General features: G+C 37.2%; 2 protein-coding genes across 2 annotated transcripts; one reads left to right on the top strand and one right to left on the bottom strand.

Annotated features, from left to right (window-relative positions):
* The first annotated feature begins 341 nt into the window (after window positions 1–341).
* ska2 (spindle and kinetochore associated complex subunit 2) lies at window positions 342–4,095 on the top strand. Its single transcript, XM_082157074.1, has 7 exons — window positions 342–441; window positions 2,023–2,112; window positions 2,189–2,365; window positions 2,555–2,629; window positions 3,168–3,210; window positions 3,328–3,460; window positions 3,579–4,095. Exons 1-7 carry the CDS (start codon window positions 412–414, stop codon window positions 3,709–3,711), a joined length of 681 nt encoding a protein of 226 aa, XP_082013200.1. The 5' UTR covers window positions 342–411; the 3' UTR covers window positions 3,712–4,095.
* Window positions 3,858–25,051, bottom strand: tex14 (testis expressed 14, intercellular bridge forming factor). The gene is made up of 29 exons (XM_082157073.1): window positions 24,937–25,051; window positions 24,440–24,611; window positions 24,237–24,351; window positions 23,977–24,142; window positions 23,649–23,788; window positions 23,343–23,427; window positions 22,613–22,746; window positions 22,391–22,507; window positions 21,436–21,559; window positions 21,164–21,342; window positions 18,962–19,110; window positions 18,661–18,851; window positions 17,644–17,752; window positions 16,973–17,514; window positions 16,111–16,178; window positions 15,900–15,955; window positions 15,582–15,794; window positions 15,356–15,453; window positions 13,086–13,205; window positions 8,625–8,724; window positions 8,469–8,526; window positions 7,887–8,005; window positions 7,665–7,783; window positions 6,121–6,295; window positions 5,855–5,998; window positions 5,689–5,779; window positions 4,865–4,989; window positions 4,690–4,750; window positions 3,858–4,483 (listed from the first exon to the last, which is right to left on the bottom strand). Exons 2-29 carry the CDS (start codon window positions 24,567–24,569, stop codon window positions 4,438–4,440), a joined length of 3,774 nt encoding a protein of 1,257 aa, XP_082013199.1. The 5' UTR covers window positions 24,570–24,611; window positions 24,937–25,051; the 3' UTR covers window positions 3,858–4,437.
* Between the last annotated feature and the right edge of the window lie 261 nt (window positions 25,052–25,312).

Genomic DNA, 25,312 nt, shown 5'->3' with positions numbered 1-25,312 from the left:
TTCATTATTTGATCTGAGTGACAAAAGTTTTTACAGAAAATGGATTTAAAATGCTAAATAATGTTTTTTCTTTTCAATAAACACTGTATCCCACAATGTAATATTATCTAATAGTCAGCATACTCTAACACAAAACTTTAGGGGTGGAAGAAAAATATTTTAATCACTGAATTTAGGATTCATATTTCACATTCAATTATAAATAGTATGCGCAGTATACACACTGTAGTACGTCCAAGACAGTACGTTAGAATTCCATCCCGAATATACCACCCCCTTTCCGCTCTTTCTCCTTCCAAACTGACCAATCACCTTCCACGCTCTCTGACAGCTGACTAATCAGAGAAGGTCTTGCGTTCTGCTGCGAGCTTTATATTTCCGGGGCTGCTTTAGGAATGTAAACTATTCAACATGGAGACAGTTGATAAACTGGAGGCGATGGTAAGCTGTTTTTTCAGGCAAACGTTTCCATCAAATGTTTTCCCTTGTAAAGTGACGGTATCCGTCTATTTGTTAATAATACCGGTGCCTTTGCATTAGACGACGTAATCCAGAATAAAACATGAAAAATTACATGTTCTCTATATTCCTCTGTCTTTCCCTCAGGTTGAAGGGGAGAAAATTACGAAAAACATGTAGCTGGATGGCTAACTAGTGCCACAGCTAATTACATAATTTAATGATATTTACAGCAATATCAGTCTTCATGTCATTAAATTACTGTAATGCGCATATTTTGAAACGAAACCTTGGCATTCAGCCTGAAAATGTTTATTTGGTTCTATAGTTGGTCGGTAGTGAGGGGAGTGCGGGTGCGGGAGGGCCTGTGCGTCTGTCCGCCAAACTGTGCGCTGCAGCCCGAACTTACTCCTATACATTATTAAATAAGGTTTTTATACACGTATAAACTGTTCGGCCTCATATACATCAAGTTAATGTCGCAGTTGTTATTGTTAGATAAAATTAATATAAAATGTGTCCATTGCTTCTGGACGACACACAGATCTTTGCAAACTGTGAAGATTCTGACAATTTGCATGCCTGCAAAATCTCATAAAAGTAATTTTTGTTATTCAATGATTTTTAGTAAAACCTTAAACCTGTATTAATTTTATATTTGCATGTTTAGATATCATTAGTACGAGGAAACGATAGGGGGCGCAGTAGTAGCTTGCCAGAAATTGAATGTATGTGTGAATGTATATGTGTGTGTGTGTGTATGTATATTTATGAATAATTATGGATGTTGCCTAATAAATAAATAAGAAATAGATGCAAAGTAGCTTTAAATAATGAACTAAATACCATAGCAATTAAACACTCACTTTTAAAATGATTGCCCATATTATGAAACATCTACATATCTAGATCTCAGCACCTAGTGTTTATGTTTTCTAATGTTTATGTTAAAACTGTGTTCTTCTTCCCAGGCTATTAATTGGCATTATTTACATGATTGTTGGATATTTCAGCGTGCAAAAGGACCACCCTGAATGCGTACTGTACTGTCTGTCCAGTGCCCCTTTTATATTGTACTACTGATAACCCAGTTATTAAAGCAGTGCAATGTTAAAAGGGCATTGGCCAGGGATTTTTCTCAAAGGTAGGGTCAACAGCGTGGCCAGTCACATCAATTGCTGTTAACAGGTGCTCTGACTTCATTGCACTACTGTATTGGACAGCTAGCAGTGCAATAGTATTGTCAAAGCATCTGAGAACAGCTTTGCACAATGTTTACAACTTTTCAAAGAGGTGCACAATCTCAGTTGGCATATTGTTGTTTGTTTTCTCTGTTTTACAGGCTGTAATGTCTAATCCTAATTCTTGGGACCCTATCAGTATTGCCTCTGCTGTCCACTGTGTTCAGAGTAGTGCAATATTGCTAATAGGGTTTCAGGTTTTAGATCGTACACTCGTTCAGATGGGCCAATAAATGCTAAAGCCTATGAACGGCAATCAACTCCTGACTCAAATTTTCTGAATGCTTACTGAATGATGGTGTTTAGATCCGTGTCCTTGTAGTTCCAGAAAGCAGAAGCTGATATAGAATATGTGGAAAAGCGGCTGAAATTTGACTTCATGGCAAATGTGCGTGAAGCGGGCTCGTTTGAGGTAAGTTTGTATACATTTATTCATTTTAAATAATGACTGAGTCTGTTTTTTCTAAATCTGTGGTTGTGGATTTTAGGGAAACCCTGTTCAGTTGCTGGAGAACCTGTCGGCGATCAAAGCACGCCATTCGGCCCTGTGCACTCAAGTGGAGGAGATTGCAGCAGAACAGAAACGATCCGTGGATTCCATACGAGCTCACTTGGACACGACAGTACAGCTGGTTCAACAGCTGCAGAACACAGCAGATGTACAGGTATTCATTCATTAGTGCAACAAGAGCACAAATCTAATAAAACCAAAGGGTCCTTGTCAATGTTACTACATTAGAGGCCATACACAATGATTTTACCATGGTAAAGGGAGTGTTCTTTGAAAAGTAAAGTAGTTCCATGATGTTTGTGGTTCTACTGTATGTGTGTTAATGGGAATTCTGGTGTTCAAGGTTCCTCCACTGACAGAAGAAGAACAAGAAGCGAGAGATGCTCTCTGCTCATCCATTGCCGCTTTAAATGTAGAGGTTAGACAGTTGTATCAAAAAATGCTTTTTATCATAATTACACAACTACACTACTGTTCAAAAGTTTGGGGTCGGTAAGATTTAAAAAAAATGTTTTTGAAAGAAGTCTCTTATGTCTCCATTTATTGGATCAAAAATACTGTAAAACCAGTAATGTGGTAAAATTACTGGTTTCTATTTTAATATAGTTTACATTGTAATTTATTCATGTAATGGCAAAGCTGATTACAAAAATCAATGCTGAAAACAGTTGTGTTGCGCTATATTTTCATGGAAACCTTTTTTTTTTTTTTTTTCAGGATTCCTTGGTTAATAAAAAATTCTAAATAACAGCATTTATTTGAACTGCAAAGCTTTTGTAACAAATATCTTTGTCACTTTTGATCAATTTAATGTTTCCTTGCTGTATAACAGTATACATTTCTAATTTTTGAACAGTATTGTATGTCTCTGTACCTATTAAAATATTAATATTTGTGGTCTTATGAGGTGAAAGCTTCCTTTTTAGCAATTTATGAATGCGTTTCTGTTTCTTTAGGCCATGCCGACATCAGAACCTCAAACTCAAGCACAGTCTGAATGTAAGGACAGAAGAAAATCATCAACATAAAGCAGCTGTAACATTTTCACAATGTCAAAGGTGAACAGCATCTTTATCAGTCTCAATAATTGTAATAGTTGTTTTGTCTGTCTTGCAGCACAGAACATGCATGAAGAGGTGTCTGAGGGGACATTTGAGACTGTCCCGAAGAGTGTACGTGGTAACTTGAAGCTGAATGACCTCAACATGCTCAATAAGCAGTTATCCGAGTACTTCTCAGATAAGAACAGGTTTGTCTGGTCATATTTGACCCTGAGCCCTAACATGATTCACAATGTAGTGAAGTTTAAGGCAACCACATGATTTCTAATGAATTTGATCTAAGTATTTCCATTTTTGTCACTTTAGGGGGCCGATAAGCACTCAGAGAATGAAGAAGTTAAACATGAAAGTCAGTGATTCTGCAGTGAAGACCTTACAACACCTTAAACTCATTGAGCTGGATAAGAAAGGACTTGTGTCATTGCTGGCAAAGGACTGAGAAATCGGGAAAAAATAGATGCAACCCCATCAAAATGCGTAAAGCCTCTATAACACCCTTGAATGATGGCATGAGAACATTTCAGAAACACTTGTCCATTAAGTTCAGTATACATTAATTGGGATTGCATACAAATTGCACACATCTTTTTAATGAATAAACTTAATTTCTTCAGCATTTTTATGTTGCTGTATTAAATTATATCACCTGGAATTGTTAGATTTGTACAAGAAAGAAACTGCATAAGAATTCTCATTTTTGTAAAGTTAAACAGTTGTTAATGTAACTTTAGATCAAGATCTCAGTAAAGCAAAGGAGACTGTATTTGTAAGTTTCAGTAAATTCATTTTTTTTGTAAGCAATAAAATGTCTTTTTTATTTTTATACATAAGTGTTCTTTTATTTAGAACCTTTATTAAACAACACGACAAATAGCAATACATTTATTTTTTTTGCAACATCAAACGGAATGTCAAAATCATAAAAAAAAAATTTTTTACCTTGAACAACATCATCTGCTAGTAAATTGTAACATCAACGCTAGAACTCGAAGATGTGCATATGTTAAGAACAAGTTTAAAAGCCATGGGCTTTTATTTGGAAAGATCTTTTTCCTTTAACAGTAAATTCAACATATAGGAACACAAACCACATGCCTTAAGCATCTAAAATGGAAACGATTCAGATGAAAGAGACCTTGAGGAAATCCAAGAGATCGGCTCCTCTTTAACTGTGTGGTTTGACTGACTCCGGAGGTGTATGCTCAAGAACTCTGATGATAAAACAATGAAATTACAAAAATGAATTTTGGGGCTGGAAAGTTAGTTAGTTTTAGTTAGCAAGTTACTTGTAAAACATTAATTTCTAAGGCTGAAGTGTTTAAAAGTCAATGGTAATTTCAATATTATAAGCAGTAAGATTTACACTAGCACTGTATTCCTGGGGTCAAATGCATTTTATTTTAGGCTTCTTGTGCACCTGTTGGGATGGTTCTCCTGAATAGCTGTCTCAGTCCCCTCTCCCAGCTCATTTATGACTTCTACAGAGAGAATCAACAAGGCTTCAACAGTTAAACACTACAGTGGGCGTTTGAGCTCATTTACTGAACCTTTAAACAAGGCCAAAAAAGACCCCATAACTTCTTTCCACTCACCTGCTGTCTCTGTGTAGTCTCTCTCTAGACAGCCCAAGTCCCTCTCGTCACCCTCTCCTCCTTTTATTTCAGGGGTTCTCTGTCTAACGACTATATCCAGATCCTCATCTAAGGTGGAGCTTGCTCTGCAAGATTTCAAAGTAAAAGTATCTTCTTTTTTTGTTTGTTTTAGGAGAGGAAAAAGCATAATAGGACCTAATAACTTGAATCCAAAAACATCAACAAAACATTCTATTAAAATAGCTGTCAGCAAGATTTTAGACTGAACTCCTTCCAAAATGTTATACATTAAGAAATACATACATATCCACCCTTTACTGCTGTAGACTTTTACTGTACTATTCTGATTCATTTTAAAACAATGAAATCAAAATGGACAATTCCTATTTTTCTAAATGCAATTTATTCATGCACATATTTGTATTTTAATTTAATTTTGTGCTCATAATCTTTAATCAAAACAGTAATGTTTTTTTATTGTTTGAGAAGCTGTTTCACTTGGATATACGTCAACAATAGGGGATTTTTTCCCCCCAATTTCCAATTCATGCAGACTTTTCATGCAGACAATTTCTGGTTCATTTACAAGTGTAAATGAAATATACATACCTAAGTGGATAACTATCTGAGTTATAAAGACACATGAAGTGTAAATAGACCCTCATTTTTTAGGGCAATGTTGTGTTAAATATAGATCAATTTCTCTATCCAAACAGTCCTAGAATCATTATGCAGGTTATTATTATATTTTTTTATCAACACTGTCAGAAAGTTATCAACCAATAATGAAATACCCCTTACTAAGGCAAAGTATTGGGTTTTACCTCTTAGTGTCATCAAGGCTGTGACTCTCATTGCTCTTTTGAGAGTTTGCATTACTTTCCATATCAGCAGAGTTAAGATCTGGATGCTGGTCTGAAAATACAAACGTACGTCTTTTTAATTCCTTTTAAAAATTAAAATAACAGTCCTAAAGTAGATCCGGCTCACCGTGTATCTGACACGGGTTTTCACCCTTACACTCTTCCTTCCTCTTTGAGATGCCTTCATCTTCAAACACATTTTCTTCAGAGGACTCTTGATGTTTAGAATCTGATGGGTTGTCACCTACTTCCTCATCCACATCATTATTCTCTACAGGAATCACAAACAGTTTGATTCTCACACCATAGCGATTGCTGAAATCAATAATACTTCAACAATATATCCCATAGTGAATTTTTGGAACACTATAGCAGTGAATTATAAATGCACACTGTCAATAGGATGCTCCATCTCTTCACTGGTCTCCTGGCTGGTCTCAGTGGTCTGTCTTGCTCCAGAGCTGGCAGTGGTGAACTCTGCATTACCGCTAGAGGGAGAGTCTGTTTCCTCCTTAGACATTTCTCTGTTCAATGGAGACTGCAGGACGCTAGACACAGAGGCATTCGTCTGAAAAGAGATGCAGGATATCATTTTAAATGTAATAGCTGTGAATATATTGATGCAAATATAAGATAATGGAACATTTACCTTTGTCAGATAAAGCTTCTACAACAAAATAATAACAAAAAGCATTTGTATATAGTAAAAATATTTTTTGTTAAGTCAATAAAACTTTATTAGTGAACTCAAGCTGCCAAAACATGCATTGAAGACGTAAATATTGAAGATATCTGATGGCTAGAGTGTGCTATCATATTCTCCCGGTAGTCAACATGAGATTAAAAAGCACATATTAGAAAAATTAGAGATGAATAGATGTAGATATTTTGGCTGATAACTGATCATTTATAATATTTTGAAGCCAATAACTGAAATATAGGTCAATTAGATATTATCATTCTACATTTAGAGACTGATTACAACAACAAAAAAACTCACATTAAAAGTCTAAATTGGTAATAATATTAATAATAATTATAACATGTAAAGGTTAATAAAAAATAATGAATGAAATTATACACACCTATAGCCAACATTCTTTTATGCAATAAAATTACACAAATATAACAAAGATTATAGAAACAAAATGCATGTGTGTCCTGGACAATAAACAGGCTCTGAGTAGACATTTTATTTATGTTTAACATTAGTCAGGCCAACTAGTATTAATAATCTGGAGTGTTTATTTAAAGGTGCAGTCTGTAAGAATGACAGCTAGTGGTCAAAATAGGTACTGCAGTCCAAATTCAAAATATCGGAGATCGTTGTTACCCTGCCCCTCCTCAGACTCGACGCTCACACGGGTTGCCAGTGTAAGACACGCAACAGGAACGAGTGCAATTGACAATGAAAGCCGAGGAGACTTGCCGTAAGGTGATAAGTTGATTTATACCTGTTTTAATATGCTCTCATTCATAGAGATTTTTAGATGGATACCGAGGCTTTTTAGATTGCGTAGAACCTGCAATCTCTGATCCAGTTTGTTCAGTGGCTGCAATACGCTGTGTTTCGTGCCAACTGGCATCCCGGGGTGTCGAAATACTATTGAGTGAACTGGCAGCGGGCGAGATCACACAGACCAAAACAAAAACAGACATTACGATACGGAAAGCACATTTCAAAGTAAAATAACTGGCTGTAGCATTGTTTTTCAGAGAAACGAGTATGTGAACTCAGCATGTTTCCTAAATATCTGCAAACATATTATGGTATTTGTATGCTTAAGTAGAGTGAAAAAGCAGTTTTAAGTATAAATGATCAGTTTAATTGACTTATCGGATTGATACAGATAACATTATAAAAACACATATCGTCCGATATCCATATGACCGTTGATATATTTCAGAAATGTATTATTCAAATATGATTGACTGACATTGCTGCTGTCTCCTGCGCAGGCTGTGTCGTAACTCTCTGTGCAGACAGTGAGGGATAGGCTCGGGAGGGGGGGGAAGGGCTCAGAGCCAATCTGCACATCTTGAAGAGTCCTATGACCTGTAATTAAACAGTGTGCACAATTACATAAAACTGGCCCACAGAATGTACTCTAGTGAAGCCTAAGTAGATGCATGTTATATTTTTCTGATTCACTTCATACCTTTTGGGCTGCGTGGGGTGCTGTTGCAGGGTGGATGTCCTCTGCTGTGAGGGATTGGATGGGCCGGTGAACAGGATATGCTGGAGAGGTCCGGAATCTCAGCGAGGTCTGGCAAACAACTGATCAAACAAATAAACCAAAGCACAGAGGACAGACTGAGCCGAAGGAAGTCACTATTGTTATTTTTATTTGCAAAGGACTCAACAGACAAAATACACTACCTTTCAAAAGTTTTGGGTTGGTAAGATTTTTTATTGTTTTTGAAAGTCTCTAATGCTCAGCAAGACTGCATTTACTTCATCAACAAACAGTAAAAACAGTAAAATTGTTTCTATTCTTTGACGAATAGAAAGTTAATTTAAAATAGAAATCTTTGATAACAGTATATATATATAAATGTCTATACTGTCATTTGTGATCATTTTAATGTGTCCATGCTGAATTAAGTCTTACAAACCCCAAATATTTGAACTCACTGTACACTTAATAAAAAAATCATATTTATTACAAAAAATCAATTCCATCTGCTGTTGAGCTTTGCGTGAAATGCTTAATTTCTTTTACCTGAGGGTAGGAAAGTACCTGTGCACAGGGGTAATGGGTTCAAACTCCTTTGAGTCCTCTTGAGCAAGCTGGTATTCTGGATAATAATAAGGGTGATATAAAGGTTAGAAAAAAGGACAAACTTTACCCACAAAGCTGGTAATAGAATGATTGCAGAGTGTTTCATCTGTATACCACTCAGACTGTTTTCTACAACTCTTTTTTCTTCTGCTGGAGATGTGCTGGGTCGACACACCTCCACTGTGACGTCCAACTCATCCTCTGAGCTCAGTGACTGAGAAATAAAGGGTTTACAAAAAATATTGACTTTATTCTTCCATATTTTAGGCCCAGCTGCACAGACAGGGCTTAGACTAAGTCAGGACTAAGCCTTAGTTCAATTAGGACTTCTACGTAGCTTTTATAAACATGCCTTAGAAAAAAACATTTCTGGTGTGCATCTTGAGTGTCAGCATCCTGCCTCCTGTTGTTTGTCTCCAGGCCTTTAGAGGTTACCTGTGTTCCCCTCTGCCTTAGTTCTTCCTCATGTGTCCTTGTTAGCGTTATCCAGGTCACCTGTGCCTTGTTTCCCCATAGACAGTATAAGAAATGGACACAGCGACCTCATAGACTTCAACGGAGACCAGTGAAGTCAATTAGAAGCACTCTCTTCCTGATGGCTGAGCGTACTGCGCAGCCTCAAACTGAGCTTGACGACGTAGATGTGACGTGAGCAACCTGTCTGACAGTTGTAAGTCTTCTAGTAGCTGTGCCAATAGAAATCTGAATCATTCCCTTCCGAATCTTGCAGAGGCGGAGAGCGTGAGTAGGAGCTATCCCTGAGCTAGGAGCAGGAGCAACTTTATAACTTTCTATGGGCAGCTCCCTTGACTTTATCGGACTTTATGCCTCTACGTCCCCCCGATTGCCTGCGAGCTTCTCCTCCTGTCTATATGGTAATTTCTCTACTGTGCGTCAGAGTCGCGTAGTTATGACGCAATTGTTAGCCTATTTTTACAAAAACAGCTTCTACAGGGCCATAACGTAAGATACAAGGTAATGGAGCCTTTTATACATTGTCGTGTTTCTTTTGAAATAAACAATGGACAAATGGAGTCTTTAAACGCCTCTGATGTAAAGATATTCGCTGTCAAAGTGACGCCAAAATGAATGGGAGTCAATGGAATGCTAACAGCAGGTGATGGCTTGTTAGCCAATGGATGCCCCCAAGAAGGTACGCTTTCCAGATGGATTACCCTCTTGTGTTTCCCCTAGAGTATTTTAGGTGTGTGTTTTTCTTTTCTTTTTTTCTTGTTCCTCACTCAGTTTTTGAGTCTTGGCTATGTGTCTCCTCCCAAGTCCGGTGTTCTTAGTTATTAGGGCCCGAGCACCGATGGTGTGAGGACCCTCTTGGAATTGCTCTGTTTATTATTATTATTCTTCTCCGCATTTAATTGCATTTTTGAGGGCCTAAACATGCTCGAAAACTCACAAAACTTTGCACACGCGTCAGAACTGGCGAAAATTTACATCTGATATAGGTTTCAGAATTGGACGGGGCAAAATGGCTCGATAGCGCCACCTATAAAAGTTCAACGGAGTGCGCCTCCCGCAACGTTCCACGTACGTGCACGAAATTCGGTACATACATGTAATCACCTAATACCTACAAAAAAGTCTCTTGGAGCATAGCCCTAAACACAACAGGAAGTCAGCCATTTTGAACTTCCTCTCAGATTTTTGTGCAGTTTTTGCCATTTTCATGCCTCGTACTTTAACGAACTCCTCCTACAGTTTTAATCTGATCATCTTCAAATTTGGTGAGTGTAATCTTAAGGCCTTTGCGACGTTAAATTGCGAAGATCTTGAGTTTTCGTCGAAGGGCGGGTCCTCGGCGGCCTGACAAATTTCGATGTTTCGCCATGAAACAGGAAGTTGCTGTAACTCAGGCATGGAATGTCCAATCTGCCCCGAACTTCACACGTTTGATAAGCGTTCTGTCCTGAACACATGACCATGCTCATATTCAGTTATAGTCATAGCGCCACCTGCTGGCAACAGGAAGTGACATGTTTAACACTGTTATGGACTCCTAATAACATATAAAAAAGTGCCAGCAAGTGCTAAACATGCTAACAACATACTAGAAGCATGCTAAAACATGCTAGCAAACTCTTAGCTAAGTGCTAAAGCATGCTATTTTTGCAATTAAATAGGAATTTGCTGTAACTCAGGCATGGAATGTCCAATCTGCCCCAAACTTCACACTTTTGATAATCGTTCTGTCCTGAACACATCTACATGAGAATATTCAGTTATAGTAATAGCGCCACCTACTGGTAACAGGAAGTGTCATGTTTAACACGTTGATGCCATTCTAGCAACATGTTAAAAATGCCATTGACTTCTAAACATGCTAGAAACATGTTAAAACATGCTAGCAATACTTAGCTAAGTGCTAAAGCATGCTAATTCAATGAAACAGGATGTTGTTGTTACTCAAGAAGGCAATGTCCAATCTGCGCCAAACTTCACACTTTTGATAAGCGTTCTGTCCTGGACACATGACCATGCTCATATTCAGTTACAGTCATAGCGCCACCTGCTGGCAACAGGAAGTGACATGTTAAACACTGTTGTGGACTCCTAATAACATATAAAAAAGTTCCAGCATGTGCTAAACATGCTAACAACATACTAGAAACATGTTAAAACATGCTAGCAAACACTTAGCTTAGTGCTTAAGCATGCTAATACTGCAATTAAATAGGAATTTGCTGAAACACAGGCACGGAATGTCCAGTCTGCCCCAAACGTCACACGTTTGATAAGAGTCATGGCCTGAACACATCTACATGAGAATATTCAGTTATAGTAATAGCGCCACCTACTGGTAACAGGAAGTGTCATGTTTAACACGTTGATGCCGTTCTAGCAACATGTTAAAAATGCCATTGACTTCTAAACATGCTAGAAACATGTTAAAACATGCTAGCAAAACTTAGCTAAGTGCTAAAGCATGTTAATTCAATGAAACAGGATGTTGTTGTTACTCAAGAAGGCAATGTCCAATCTGCGCCAAACTTCACTCTTTTGATAAGCGTTCTGTCCTGAACACATGACCATGCTCATATTCAGTTACAGTCATAGCGCCACCTGCTGGCAACAGGAAGTGACATGTTAAACACTGTTGTGGACTCCTAATAACATATAAAAAAGTTCCAGCATGTGCTAAACATGCTAACAACATACTAGAAACATGTTAAAAAATGCTAGCAAACACTTAGCTTAGTGCTAAAGCATGCTAATACTGCAATTAAATAGGAATTTGCTGTAACACAGGCACGGAATGTCCAGTCTGCCCCAAACTTCACACGTTTGATAAGAGTCATGGCCTGAACACATCTACATGAGAATATTCAGTTATAGTAATAGTGCCACCTACTGGTAACAGGAAGTGTCATGTTTAACACGTTGATGCCGTTCTAGCAACATGTTAAAAATACCATTGACTTCTAAACATGCTAGAAACATGTTAAAACATGCTAGCAATACTAAGCTAAGTGCTAAAGCATGCTAATATAATGAAACAGGATGTTGTTGTTACTCAAGAAGGCAATGTCCAATCTGCGCCAAACTTCACACTTTTGATAAGCGTTCTGTCTTGAACACATGACAATGCTCATATTCAGTTACAGTCAATGCGCCACCTGCTGGCAACAGGAAGTGACATGTTAAACACTGTTGTGGACTCCTAATAACATATAAAAAAAAATGCCAGTAGGTGCTTAACATCCTACCAACATACTAGAAACATGCTAAAACATACTAGTAAACACTATAAGTACTAAACCATACTATTACTACAATTAAATATGAATTTGCTGTAACTCAAACATACAATATCCAATCTGCCCCAAACTTCACATACTTGATAAAAGTCCTGCACTGAACACATCTACAAAGCAATATTCAGATATATAACCCCACCTACTGCCAACAGAAACTGAACTGGTTAACACAGTAATGCAGTACTAACCACATACCTATTGTGTACTAAGCATGCTAAAAACATACTAAACATGCTAGCAACTACTATATACTGTATACCTCCTTAAATGCACATTGCCCAACCATGCTCTGTCTTCCTAAAGCCAACGAGTGACGATGGCACGGGTGCGAGGGCCCTTTCATCGCTGCTTGCAGCTTTAATTTGATTTTGTTTTTCCCCCCTCGTGGAGTTATTTTATTTCTCTTCTGTGATTGTTTGCAGTATCACTACTATTAGTTATACCTCTTTCTGAGAATAACTTTTGTTGGATTTTTTTTTTTTTTACTTGCAAAGTACCCTTTTTTAAAAAATAAATCTACTTTGCCTGGAGTATTGCCTTGAGTGTTTTGTTTGGGTCCAACATACCCTCCTCTGTGGCTAAGTGCTAGATCTCTCAACTCGCCACACCTGAGACCCGAGTTCGAGCATGGCTTGTGATACTGAGACAAAACAATGGCACTGACATATTTTAAGATATGTCAGTGCAAGTTGCTTTCAGTTAAAACAGCTCAAACATTCATTTTAGTCTGGGACTAGCTTAAGCCTTGTCTGTGAAACCAGGGTTAGCGTGTTATGACAAAACTAACTTAAAAGTCAACTCTCACCTGAGAATGCTCTACACCAGATGATGTGCTTTTGGACAGGTGGTGTTTGGGTGTGTAGAACACACAAGACAGTTCTAAAGGGGTCTGTGTATAAGCCGAAGTATCCGAACTTCCCTCATCCTTTGGACACAACAGACATTAAATAGTACATTAAAAATTCAACATTTTACATATCGTTGCTGTCGGGCCGAAACCTCGTATGTCCAAATTTGGTCAATTTCATACTTTTTCACAAATCGATGCTATTGGTCAGTCCCCACGTGGTTCTGTTATTTTTACAAGTTATTAACCAATCTAAAGTGTTGAAAATAGTTTGAGAGCAAATCTCTTAACTCCACTGGACACTTCAACTGTCTAAGAATCCTCGTAACTCCACCTCTTCTTCACTCCACGTCGAGAGTCTCCGCTGCATTTTGTCTCCTTAAGATTGAAAGTCGCAACGATTAAGAAATCCTCGTCGAGCAACACGTAAAGCAAGCCTTAAAGGTGCATTGCGCAAGTCTCTGAGTTTTTGCAGAACTATGCCCCCTCTGGCGGCAAGCGAAACTGCAGCCAGAAGTGTGCACGCTCACGGACAAAAGTTTTCTTTTTTTTATCCTACGTGGAGTTTGCGTTGGTGTTTGAAATGAACTACAAGCCGGTCTCTTAGAATCCACCTTCTACGGAGAATGGCGGCGAATACACAAACCTGCCAGACATAGCCAGGTGAGCGTGCCGTGAACGCGCATGACGTCACGCCCAGTCTAAAATTCCGGCCCGAATCCCTCTTATTTATTTTACTTTACAGGATTATAGAGACAATCTCAGTGATCAGAGAAGGGCTCATTCAGCCCATCAGGCAATTGTTTAAGCATGTATGGGTTAGAAAACGGGTATTTTTAACATGAAAAAGTTGCTTAATGCACCTTTAACTCTGATTTTATCTGTGTTACACTATGATATCAGTTATTGAAGTATTTTAAATGTCTACTTATCACTAGGCTTATTTTTACTAGGCGTATTATACGTGTGCATTGAAGTTTTAAAATGTATCTAATATAATACTTGAATTGAATAAAATGTTTTGGATACCAGCATTATTGTTTTTATTATTATTGTACTGACTCGAAGTTGGCACTGTGCATGTAAAAATACTCCAAGTAGCAGGTTTTATTTATGGGAGAAAAAAAGGTCTGTCTACTGGCGCCATGTAAGCCTATCTTTGGATAACTCTGTATGTTTTTTTTTAGACAATAACGAGTGAAAATAGTTAGGTTAGATACATTTGAGTAGGCCTGTTTTGTTAAAAATCGATAGCTGTAATGCTTCGGTGCAGAAGGAAGCCTGTGAGCCACGAAGGTAAGTTTGCGTGCAGATTTGGCAAATTTCCGCCTATTAGACAGCCTAGTCACCTCATCGTTTTTTGTTCTGCTTCACTTATAGCTCTTAAACCTTTAAAATGGAGTTTAGGAAGATGTATGTAACCACAGTCGTTAGCTTTGGTTAATTATTGAAGCCTTTTCTCTTGTCAAAAGGCTCAACGCGACCGCCGACTTTGTTTGCGTGCAGATTAATTTCTGCCTATTTTAGACAGCCTAGTATTTTGGTATTGCATCACTCATATCGTAAACGTTTAAAATGGAGTTTAGATTTTAATAGCTCTTAAAGCCTTATCTCTTGTCAAAAGGCTCAACACGACCGCAGACTTTGATGAACACTGCTGGCAGCAGCGATGTCTGTGTCCGTACCATTCTTATCAATGACAGCGTAACCTCGTATCTCCCTGCTCCCAAGTCAAAAATCTCGTATCTCCGATTAAACATGATTTTGGGGAAATGTTGTGTTAATGTTGGTACACAACAGTATATGATAGCAATATAAGGCATAATACCAACTTTAAAGATACAATGTTTAATAACTCAAAATATGCCGTTTTTTTAATTTCCTGAAAAATAATGGTTTTGGAGATACGAGGATTCCACCCGACAGCAACGATATGCAGAAATTGTATTTTTCTGTCATAATTTACTTTCAAATGACTATTTATTAAACTCCCTCAGCTCTTATAAAACAACCATAAACTATTACACAAAAAGCTGTTTTTGTTACTGTACCTTTAAAACTTCTACATGAAAAAAAAAAAATTATGATAACCGTTTTGCAAGTGAAATATGTAACCTCGTCAAGATGATGAATACCGGATGTAAATGTGGGGAGTTGTGTTTTAATGGGGAAAAAAACCTTAATGAACTGGTAAAAAACAAATATAAATAAAGGTTATAGTTTATCACCTCAGTTTGGCTTGTAGCCTCCAGCACTCCATTGGTCACGTCAAAAGTTTGATTGATAGTGTGGTAGTTTGTGCTCTCCTCACTATCACTCAGAATATCTGGACGTAAATAGAATTTGAAAATTAGTTATAATTATTTAAAAATGGAATTTAATACTAAATTTAACCAAAATAAAACATGAATATATGAAATATCTTAACAGCAATTTCAGGCATAGCTCTATTACCTCTATAACTCTTGAACAGTTGCTCCAAATCAGTGCTTTCCTGGGTCTCAGATTCCGGGTAGCTGTTCACACTGTGTCTGATGTTGTGTCTCTGCCAGTCCTGTAGGTGAAGCTGTTGCTCCTCTACATCCTCACTGTCACTGCTGCCCACAGCACCCAGTGATTTCCCCAAACACCCACGTGCCATTAGGGCCACCGCATCACTAACCTCACCTGTACCGGCACACAGGACAGATCACATACCTTTTCAACACTTTTCTTTTTAAACGGGATGAACTACACATGAAGATAATGAATGGAGTGGCTGTTGTCTCTCACCGGTCCATGTGGGTTTTGTTCTGTCTTTCTGGGACAACCCAAGTTGCACATTTAATCTGAAAGAGATGTATTTGCTTATTTTTGTCATTCTCTTGCCTATTTGCTCATATCTTTTCTGTTGTTGCCAAACTTGCCATCCTATCTATTATACTCCATTTTTGTACATGACTTGTATTAGTCTTTTTCTGCTAATGCACTTGTACTGTTGTACCTCTGACGTCCTGTCTGCTGCTGTCCTCTCTTTATTGCTTCGACTCTCTTGAAGTCCCTTTTCTCCTCCTGTAAGTAAAGTTTTTCCTCATATTTTTTTCTATATATTATTTAATCATCAACCTACACTGATTGCTATTCCATAAATTTTTTGTTAGTATCTGATCTTTGTTAGTGGTAATTGTCACTAATTTAGTTTAACATGTAACTCCCAGCTAGTTGATCATACAAGTCTGGTGATATTCTGAAGGTGAAGTATAGTGTGCGTGTGTGTACACTACCGTTCAAAAATTTGAGGTCAGTACATTAAATTGATCAAACATGAAAGTAAAGACTTTTACATTGTTACCTATAATTTCTATTTCAAATCAATGTTGTTATTTTGAACTTTCTATTAATCAAAGAATCCTGGAAAAAAGTATATCACGGTTTCCACAAAGATTTTAAGCAGCACAATTGTTTGATAATAAATGTTTCTTTAGCCGCAAATCAGCATATTAGAATGATTTCTGAAAGATCATGTGACACTAAAGACTGGAGTAATGATGCTGAAAATTCAGCTTTGCCAACACAGGAATAAATTACATTTTAAAATATATTACAATAGAAAATAGTTCTTTTAAATTGTAATCATATTTCATACAATATTACTGTATGAGTTACAACAGTTTCACTGTTTTTTATCAAATAAATGCAGCCTTGGTGAGCGTAAGAGACTTCTTTCAAAAAGATAAAAAATCTAACCGACCCCAAACTTTTAAGCAATTAATATTTATAATATTTCCATATATATATATATATATTTATTTTTTAGCACACACTTCACCTTTAACGCTGTGATATTTGAGGTTGTGTGCACATACCTGTACACTACTAGGATAGGACGTGCTCTCAAAGCTCTCATCTTGAGCTGAGCTGTACTGACTGACCTCATCATCTGCATTAAAGGTCCACTCGTGTACCGGAATATAACTTTTGGACGGTGGCCCGAAAGCCTTCCAAACACTGTCACTGCGCTCTTTCTCCATGTTCACCCTCTTCAACACAGCATCCACCTCGTCAAAGCATGGGGTGCTCAATCGAGTCGCCTCCACATTATCCAGACTCTGCTCAGCTTGCTGTAGAAGAACCTCAGACACTTTAAGGTTGAGAACAATGGAGCCAGTATGCTTCGAGATGGAGCTACTGATTGCCAGATCCTTGTCTGTATCAATATAGTTAGAACAAGATGGTTCAGAGAGTGGAGCATGATGGGTAATAGGCATCAATGGAATGTTGTCATGATGCAAAATATCCCAATGGAGGTCATCAGTGTCTAAGGTGGACTTCTCTTCTTCTGTGTAGATTCTTTCTAGGTGATGTTCCTGGATCTCATTGTGTACTGCAGTCCTGCAGGTCTGATATACTAAAAGGAAAGTATAGGACAATCAAAGTATTACATTACATTAATGTTCTTAGCAGGCACTTTCTTGCAAAAGTGATAATTTTCTAGACTCTAAAAGTTTCCCTAATCATGGCTGGATGGAAATCTCACCAGCTTCATCTTGCTCTTTCGCCTGATTAATGTCAGTGTTCCATCCAGGAATGCACTGAAGAGCCGACCAAGAGTTCCATCCACTTCTCTTATTCTTGCTTCTTATCTCCTGCAGCAGATTAGATTGCACTATTCACTCTCATGCTATCATATATTATCTCTGTATACCTGGAAAAACCTTGCACAACATGACCTTAATAGTTCTTTTTAATAATTTAATTGTAAAATAACTAAGAAAGAAAAGATTAAATATTTAAGTTAAATAAAAAAAATAAAGGGCAATAAAAGACATACACTACCATTCAAAATTTGGGGTTCAGGAAGATTTGTCACATATTTACCCATGTCTTGTCTGGACCTTTGTTGTATTTCTTGTCCTAGTCCTTGTTTCCTTGTTAAGCCTGTTTGCCCCTGTGTGTATATAGCCCTTTTGTTTCTCTTGTGCTTAGCTAGTTGTTGTTTCATGGTAGATCGTATTTGTGTTTTGGGTCAGATGTTCCTGTCTATTCATGTGGAGTTTTGTTGTTTAAAAATGGATTCTCTCTCTGCCTCATCTCTCAGCATTCGTAACCATTTGTTTTTGATAAAAAATTATTAAATGCTGTTCTTTAAAACTTTCTATTTCTAAGCAGCACAACCGTTTTCAACATTGACAATAATAAGAAAATGTTTCTTGAGCAGCAAACCAACATATTAGAATGATTTCTGGAGGATCATGTGACACCAAAGACTGGAGTAATTGCTACTGAAAATTCAGCTTTGCCATCAAAAGAATAAATTGCAGGAATAAAATTTATTGAAACAGAAAACAGTTATTTTAAACTGTAATAATATTTCACGATATTACTATTTTTACTGTATTTTTATCAAATAAATGCCGCCTTGATGAGCATAAGAGAATTTCAGGGACATTACAAAATAATCTAACCCACTCCAAACTTTTGAGTGGTAGTGTACATCTAGAAAAGAGAGCATGTTGATGCATATTGATGAGACATAACTAAACCATGTACAAACTCTGATATAACAGCGTAGATTATAGCACAGATCGTGCAGGCTGCTGGTCCTGTGCTGGGCTCTGTGCTGGAGGCCAGTCTGCAGGAACTGGTAATAAGGCTCAGACACGGCAGGGTGTGCTATCAGAGCCTGACCGGCCTCTACTGACCGTCTTATGCAACGTGGGTCCATGGGGCCCCATGGCACAGCATCTGTACAAAGCAACACAACCACGTTACAAGTTACAAACTAGTAACACAAAAAGAGATCTATCACACAAGCTCTACATTAAAGATGACAGTTTTCATTACATGACCTGTACCTGTATAGATCTCCTGTATAAGGGCGCACACACTATAGAGATCAGCTTTTCCTGTACATGCTCTACATCTAATCACTTCCGGAGCTGCCCAGTTTATCAGGCTGAGAGGCACAGGAACAGGAGGCGGGCTGTAGGGGCATGTTCCCTCACTGTAGTTGGAAAACATATCAAATGACTAAAGATTCAAATTACATAATGTAAAGGCCCATTCACACCAAGAACGGTAACTATAAAGAAAACTATAACAGTTACTATCTTAGCACCCACACCAGCAACTGATATTATTCTGGATTTTAGAACTATATCTTTATCAATATTAGTGGTGCACAATATATCGGCCGCCGATATAATATCGGCCGATATGGTCATTTTTTTACACATCGGTATCGTTCCGATGTCAAAATATGGCCGATGTGAACAGGCCGATATTTGACGTGTGAAGTTGAAGATGAAGTTGACGATGCTGACTCGATCTTAGCAGTAGTGAATGTGCCTGAGATAAATACATATTTCATACAGATGACATAAGCAGAGAACAGTCTGTTTTCTTTCGTTTTGAATTGTTCTGTTTAAAAATAGACATTTCAAGCTTTCTATATATGTCTCCGGTCTGTGAGGCAGGTAGATTTCGGTTCATTTATGAGACGCGCTCCAGGTTCACGCGCCCTCGCCTCCATGTCCTGATTAAATATTTTCTACTCTATTTACTTCTTATTTAATTCAATCCAGGCAATTGGTTGATGAAACATTTATCAAAATTAAGATACAATTAATACAAAACGAAATTAAATTTAAAGACAGGCTTTTTGTGCTTTCTGTTTGAGGTCTCTGTGAAAGTTTTAAAGCAGTCTTAGAGCGCTCACGTCAACTGTCCCGTCGGTAACATTGTTAACGCAGTCCAGTGCGACTTATGTTTTTTTCCTCTTCATGACACATTTTTGACTGATCGTTTTTTGACTCGTAGATATTTGAATATATTGCTTGATATTTGATACCCGTTCGAATTAGATTTTTCTCAAAAGTGACAGCACGTGTGATTTGTGGATTACTGATAAGCGCGAGTGGAGAAACAGGCGTTTCTTGATTCATTCTCAGTGTTGAGAAACGTAGCCTTCATGTGTTACGTTATTGTATTAATAACAACTAAAGTAGCCTACCTAATTATGTTACATATTTATTTTGTATGAAAACTAGCGCGTTCGTTACTTATGGATTAAAAAGTAGGCTACCGTTGTATCAGTGCTGCGCGAGCTCTCTCTCTCACAAACACGGACGCGCGCACACACAGAGAGAGAAGATAATTGTAAAATGAAAAATTGACGGGCTAAGTTTAAATTTTGTTCTTGCTTGTTTTTTTTCTGTCAAAATATCAGAAACTTTTTTGTATTATCCATCCGTGTTTTTCAAATTCGTTAAATGACGGACGTTTTACTGTTAACACAGCCCATGTCGGATTTGTCTTATAGCCTAGGCTACTTGTTATTATTTTTAGAATGATTCGTTATGTTATTATTGGACTCCTGTCTATTCATTGTCAACTGTTTTCTATAAATATGTTTGTATTGGCTAACATTTATTCAGTTAATGAGTGTCCTGTTTAAAATGTGCAATGTTCAAACGCAAAGACAGCACGTCACAAATATAAGCCCTTTTCCCTGTGGTATTTTTTAGTATCATATTTGGATATTGGAATAATAAATAAAGTAGCCTATCTTAATTTTACACAATATTCCTGTTTTTTTGTTGTTGTTTTTTTTACCGTTTTCTAAGGGTTTCTTAATTTTAGACAAGTTGACCAGCACACATTACTGTATATGCAATGCAGTATAATGCATGTGTGTCGTATGTGACATATTTTGCACACAGGTAAAGGTGCCCAATATCAGTCATTTCTAAAGTAAAAAAAAAAAAAAAAAAAAGTGTTTTGGAAAATAGCTCTTTATTTGATAATCATTAAAATTTGTTTTCTATACAGAGATATCGACATCGGTAAATATCGGTATCGGCCATAACAGCAATATTAATATCGGTTATCGGTATCGGCCACAATTTTCACATCGGTGCATCACTAATCAATATCATAATAGTTATCGTCCTAGGTGTGAATGGAATGTCCATAATGAATATAAACTATTTAATTTACATGATTCTAAATGTATAGTCTATATATTTTAATATGTGCTTTTTGCAATGACTGTGTACCTGGGCACCATGAACCCGAGGCCCGTAACCTTGGCAACTCCAGGGTGTACTATGAGTACAGTGTGTGAGGAAAGGGCCCGGAGCACCAGAGATCGGCCGTTCAGGTACATTAACACCTCACACACCTGTAGCACCACAGATAACAGGTCAACCAGCTGTAGCAGAGGAAACTCATCCCGCTGCAGAGTGTGGAAATAAACAAAGAACGCAGTTAAAACAAAACCACTTCTGTCATGTATAAATTTGTGCTTTCTGAAATGCTCAATTATTACCTTTTGATGCAGCAGACTGTACAGGGATCCTACATTCACTCTCTCATAGACCAACCTTGTGCTGTCCAGGCCAGCGGACATACTCACAGCCATCAGCATCAGCATGTGCGGGTGAGACACCTGACTACAGAGGTCATCATAGAAATCATGGCTAGTGCACAGTGTATTTATATAACAAATAAAAATGCAGGAAAATAAACATAGGTTTCGAATTACATCAGTATATGAAAACAATTTTGGACGTTTTGACTGAAGGTCAATTCTAGTCAGGGCTATTATAGTCAGGGCTTCTAGTCAGGGCTATTATGGTTAACTAACACTAAAACCATTAAAAACATTTTTGTTACTTGAAATAAATGTTAACTGAAACAAAATCAAATATAAAAAATAAAAACATTTTATTTTAGCAAGCTTAAGTAGCTAGCTATACCAACATTTCTTATTTTTGTTTGGTTTAACTTAAATACTAAAAAACTATAACTAAAACTGAAATATATATATTGTTTTAAATGTATAGACATTTAGAAAAACAGGAAATATAAAAAAAAAAACTATAACAGGATCTCAATAATACAAAAAAAAGTTGTAATATCTTTGATTGAAATAAAAACTTTATCTGCTTCTAAAATAACTTTTTTTCTGACTAAAGGCTGTGCTGACAGGAAAAATAATATTAAGCAATATAATATTAACCAATAATATCACAGCCCAACATGTTTCATTTAATTCCCAATCGATAAAATATACATTATTTTCCATTCAGTTTCACTAATAAATACTATTTTTATAATGTCTTCTAATTATCCCAGTTCAAATGAAGTATAAGGGAATACCATTTACATGAATAAAAAAACTATGATACAAAAAACAGTCCTACCACCTAAAGAAGTTAACTGTTGAGTTTGTCAAACTCTTTTGTAGCTTTTTTTTATTCCTGGAATTTTTATAGTCTTACCAGCAATACTCCTGCTCAGAAATGAGTAGATCCAGAAGAGCATCTTTTTCTTCACATTGTTGCAAAATCTGATCATGTAGCTCTTTAACAGTGACACGACATCCTTTCCAACTGTAACTAAGGCATGGTTAAACAAAAAAAATGCTGTTATATCCATTGCATCTTTCCTGTGATGTGACTTCAATAGCATATTTAAAAAGATCATTCATTACAATTTCTTACTTGGTCATGCGTATGAAAGATCCACACATAAATGAATTGAGGGGCTCATCATTAGCTTGATTTAAGTCACCGTCACATATCAAGGGCACAGAAGCAGCCAATCCCAGACTCAGCCCTGGCTTCTCAAAGCATAACTGTAATGATTAAAGAAAAAAAAACTATATCCTAACAACAGCTAACTGGGATTAAGCTGTCAAAGTTAAAGGACATTGTGTTTAGTAGCTTTACTGTGCTAATGAGAAGAGGAATCGTAAAAGCATAGTTCACCTAAAACATTTTTTTTTTTATTCTGTCATTATTCACTTTCATGTCGTTCCAAACGTGTATGGCTTTCTTTCTTCTGCGGAACATAAATTAAGGTATTTTGAAGAATGTTGTTACCAAACAGTTTCGGTTCCCATTGACTTCCATTGTACTTGTCTATATAATAGATGTCAGTGGGAACAGAAACTTTTTGGTAACCAACATTCTTCAAAATATCTTCTTTTGTTTTCCACAAAAGAAGAAAGTCTTACAGGTTTGGAACGATATAAGTAAATGATGAAAGATTTTTTAATTTTGAACTATCCCTTCAATTCTAGAAATCATTGTAATAGTAATCTAGGATTTAAAACAGTTTGGTCATCGATATGAAATGATTTATAAAAATTCCCAAAATATGTGTATTCTTGGTGAGTTCAGGGTTAACCTTCTCAAAATACTTGCGAGAGAAAATTTTTTTTACACAAACCTTTCCAAAGCCAAAACACTGCATCTTCATATCAGAGGCAGACATCTTATAGCTAGTTTTATTTTCATGACTGAACTCATATCCCCTAAAGAAAAGGACACAAACAAAAAGAATCAGAACTTTTACTTTCACTTTTGTACTAAAAACACTTGTACTGTATTGAGTTTCCATTTGATGTGCAATCTGAGTATTAAATCTCTGTCCTACGTAGGTGTTGTTACTTTCTCATTCTCAAGAATAAATGACACTATAACAAAGAGTTTGAAAGTGTTCACTGAAGAAGATCAATGGTTCTGCAGATCTTACCAAGGGAGCCAGAGCTTGAGGAGGGATGGAGAGTTCAGGAGAGTCTTTGAGGAGGTAGGGGTGGAACGCACATCCCCGGACAGATGCGTCTGCAACAACCTCTGCATTTGAGACTCGCATCTCTTCAGAAAAGCAAGCATCTGTAGATAAGGAAGAACAATTAGTCAAATGGCATCTTTACACTGCAGAAGCTGCATCTGAAAATAAATCTGTAAATAAAAACATCTAAAATAATAAATTCTATCCTGAAATACTCTGTCATAACAAAGACAAAGATTAAGGCTGTACTGATGCTGCATTTTATCTACGGAACCGAAGCAGCACAGACCTTGGGGCTGTTCTCCTGAGCACCTGCCTCGGCCCAGTCCTTCGGAGTCCGGCCCTGATCATCATGGAGACGCAGGTCCCCGCCAGCATCCAGCAGTGAACTCAGGAGCCAGGGATTACAAGAGAAAACTGCAGCATGGATGGGGGTACTTCCATCATTACAGCGGCTGGTGGACATAAGTATCACACATGAGATACTAGTATGCTATTTTTCATATTCACACAATCTCCATGGATGATTATGGGAAGGTTTGGCCTTACTGATTTGGGTTTGCTCCATACTGCAGAAGTTTCTCTGCTACACTGACAAAGCCAAGAAGAGACGCGCAATAGAGTGGTGTCTGTCCAAGGTGGTTCATGCTGTCAACTCCCACACCTATGGAAGGTGGCATACAAAAAACATTAATGAAACGCGTACAATCAAAGTAAAAATTATTTGAAATGCCCCTGAGATGTATTTAAACCTTTTTTGAGGACTTTCTCCAATTTTGCTACTTTTTTCTCAATTGTGTATCTGTGTAGGAGGGCTGGTAACCCTCCAATTTTCACAGTGCCCAGGAGCACCGGGCAGGGCATTGGCTGAACCCCTGTCATGATGCTGATGTCCAATGGATCCAATGGTTTCTTCTTCCTCACCTGTGAACCATAATTTAGGCCTAAATTACTAGGTTGAATAGTTTTAGCATAGAAACCTAACCTAACGGGAGATTAACACATGTTTGCTAAACATTGTTTACTGACTAATTACAGTTGCAGTCAGAAAGTAAAAAACAAAACAAAAAACTGATAAACAAGAAATAACCAGCGAAGTTCTCCGTACTGACTTCAGTTATAGCTGCTAACTGTTATTCAAACGTAACGTTAAATTTGAAATGTAATCAACGTAACAGTTATATCTATGCTAGCAAGCGGACAAAGCTCATGTAATCTGAATATTCATATTTATCGCACTATAATTTACCAGTTCGGGAAGAGTTTAGTTGACTTTCGCTAATTTAAAATGAGTTTTGAAAGAAGTAAAGTTACTTCGATATTCTGTAATGTATTTCACGCGCTTCACTCGTTCTTGATGATTCTATTGGACGTTGGGAAACGGCGGATGGATACGATTGGATGAATCTAGAAATATCGACATTTCAGATGTTTCATTTCATTAGAATCGATTCGAAGTATTTCAAATAGTGATTTTATGTTTTGTTTAGACTTTATAAATAGACCTCATAAACTTTAAAGTGAGAATCTAATTTGTAAGCAAAACATTGTGATTGACACGCACTATTTCTCCTTCTGCTTTCTCCCTCCGCGCAAATATGCGACAAAACAAAATAATTGCAGTT

The sequence above is a fragment of the Leuciscus leuciscus genome, assembly GCF_965113295.1.
Source record: "Leuciscus leuciscus genome assembly, chromosome: 24".
In the NCBI taxonomy this organism is placed as follows: Eukaryota; Metazoa; Chordata; class Actinopteri; order Cypriniformes; family Leuciscidae; genus Leuciscus; species Leuciscus leuciscus.
Note: the sequence above shows the minus strand (reverse complement) of the source record. Positions and strands in the feature narration are given on the sequence as shown.

What these genes read in the sequence shown, in the direction of transcription:
- ska2 (XM_082157074.1), top strand. Translation starts at nt 412, where the DNA reads ATGGAGACAGTTGATAAACTGGAGGCGATG. An exon ending in GTGAAGCGGGCTCGTTTGAG is followed by an intron (nt 2,113 to 2,188) that starts GTAAGTTTGTAT and finishes TGTGGATTTTAG; the next exon opens with GGAAACCCTGTTCAGTTGCT. An exon ending in AGAACACAGCAGATGTACAG is followed by an intron (nt 2,366 to 2,554) that starts GTATTCATTCAT and finishes CTGGTGTTCAAG; the next exon opens with GTTCCTCCACTGACAGAAGA.
- tex14 (XM_082157073.1), bottom strand. Translation starts at nt 24,569, where the DNA reads ATGACAGGGGTTCAGCCAATGCCCTGCCCGGTGCTCCTGGGCACTGTG. An exon ending in TCTGAGCAGGAGTATTGCTG is followed by an intron (nt 21,560 to 22,390) that starts GTAAGACTATAA and finishes TGACCTCTGTAG; the next exon opens with TCAGGTGTCTCACCCGCACA. An exon ending in GAAAGAGCAAGATGAAGCTG is followed by an intron (nt 17,515 to 17,643) that starts GTGAGATTTCCA and finishes CTTTCCTTTTAG; the next exon opens with TATATCAGACCTGCAGGACT.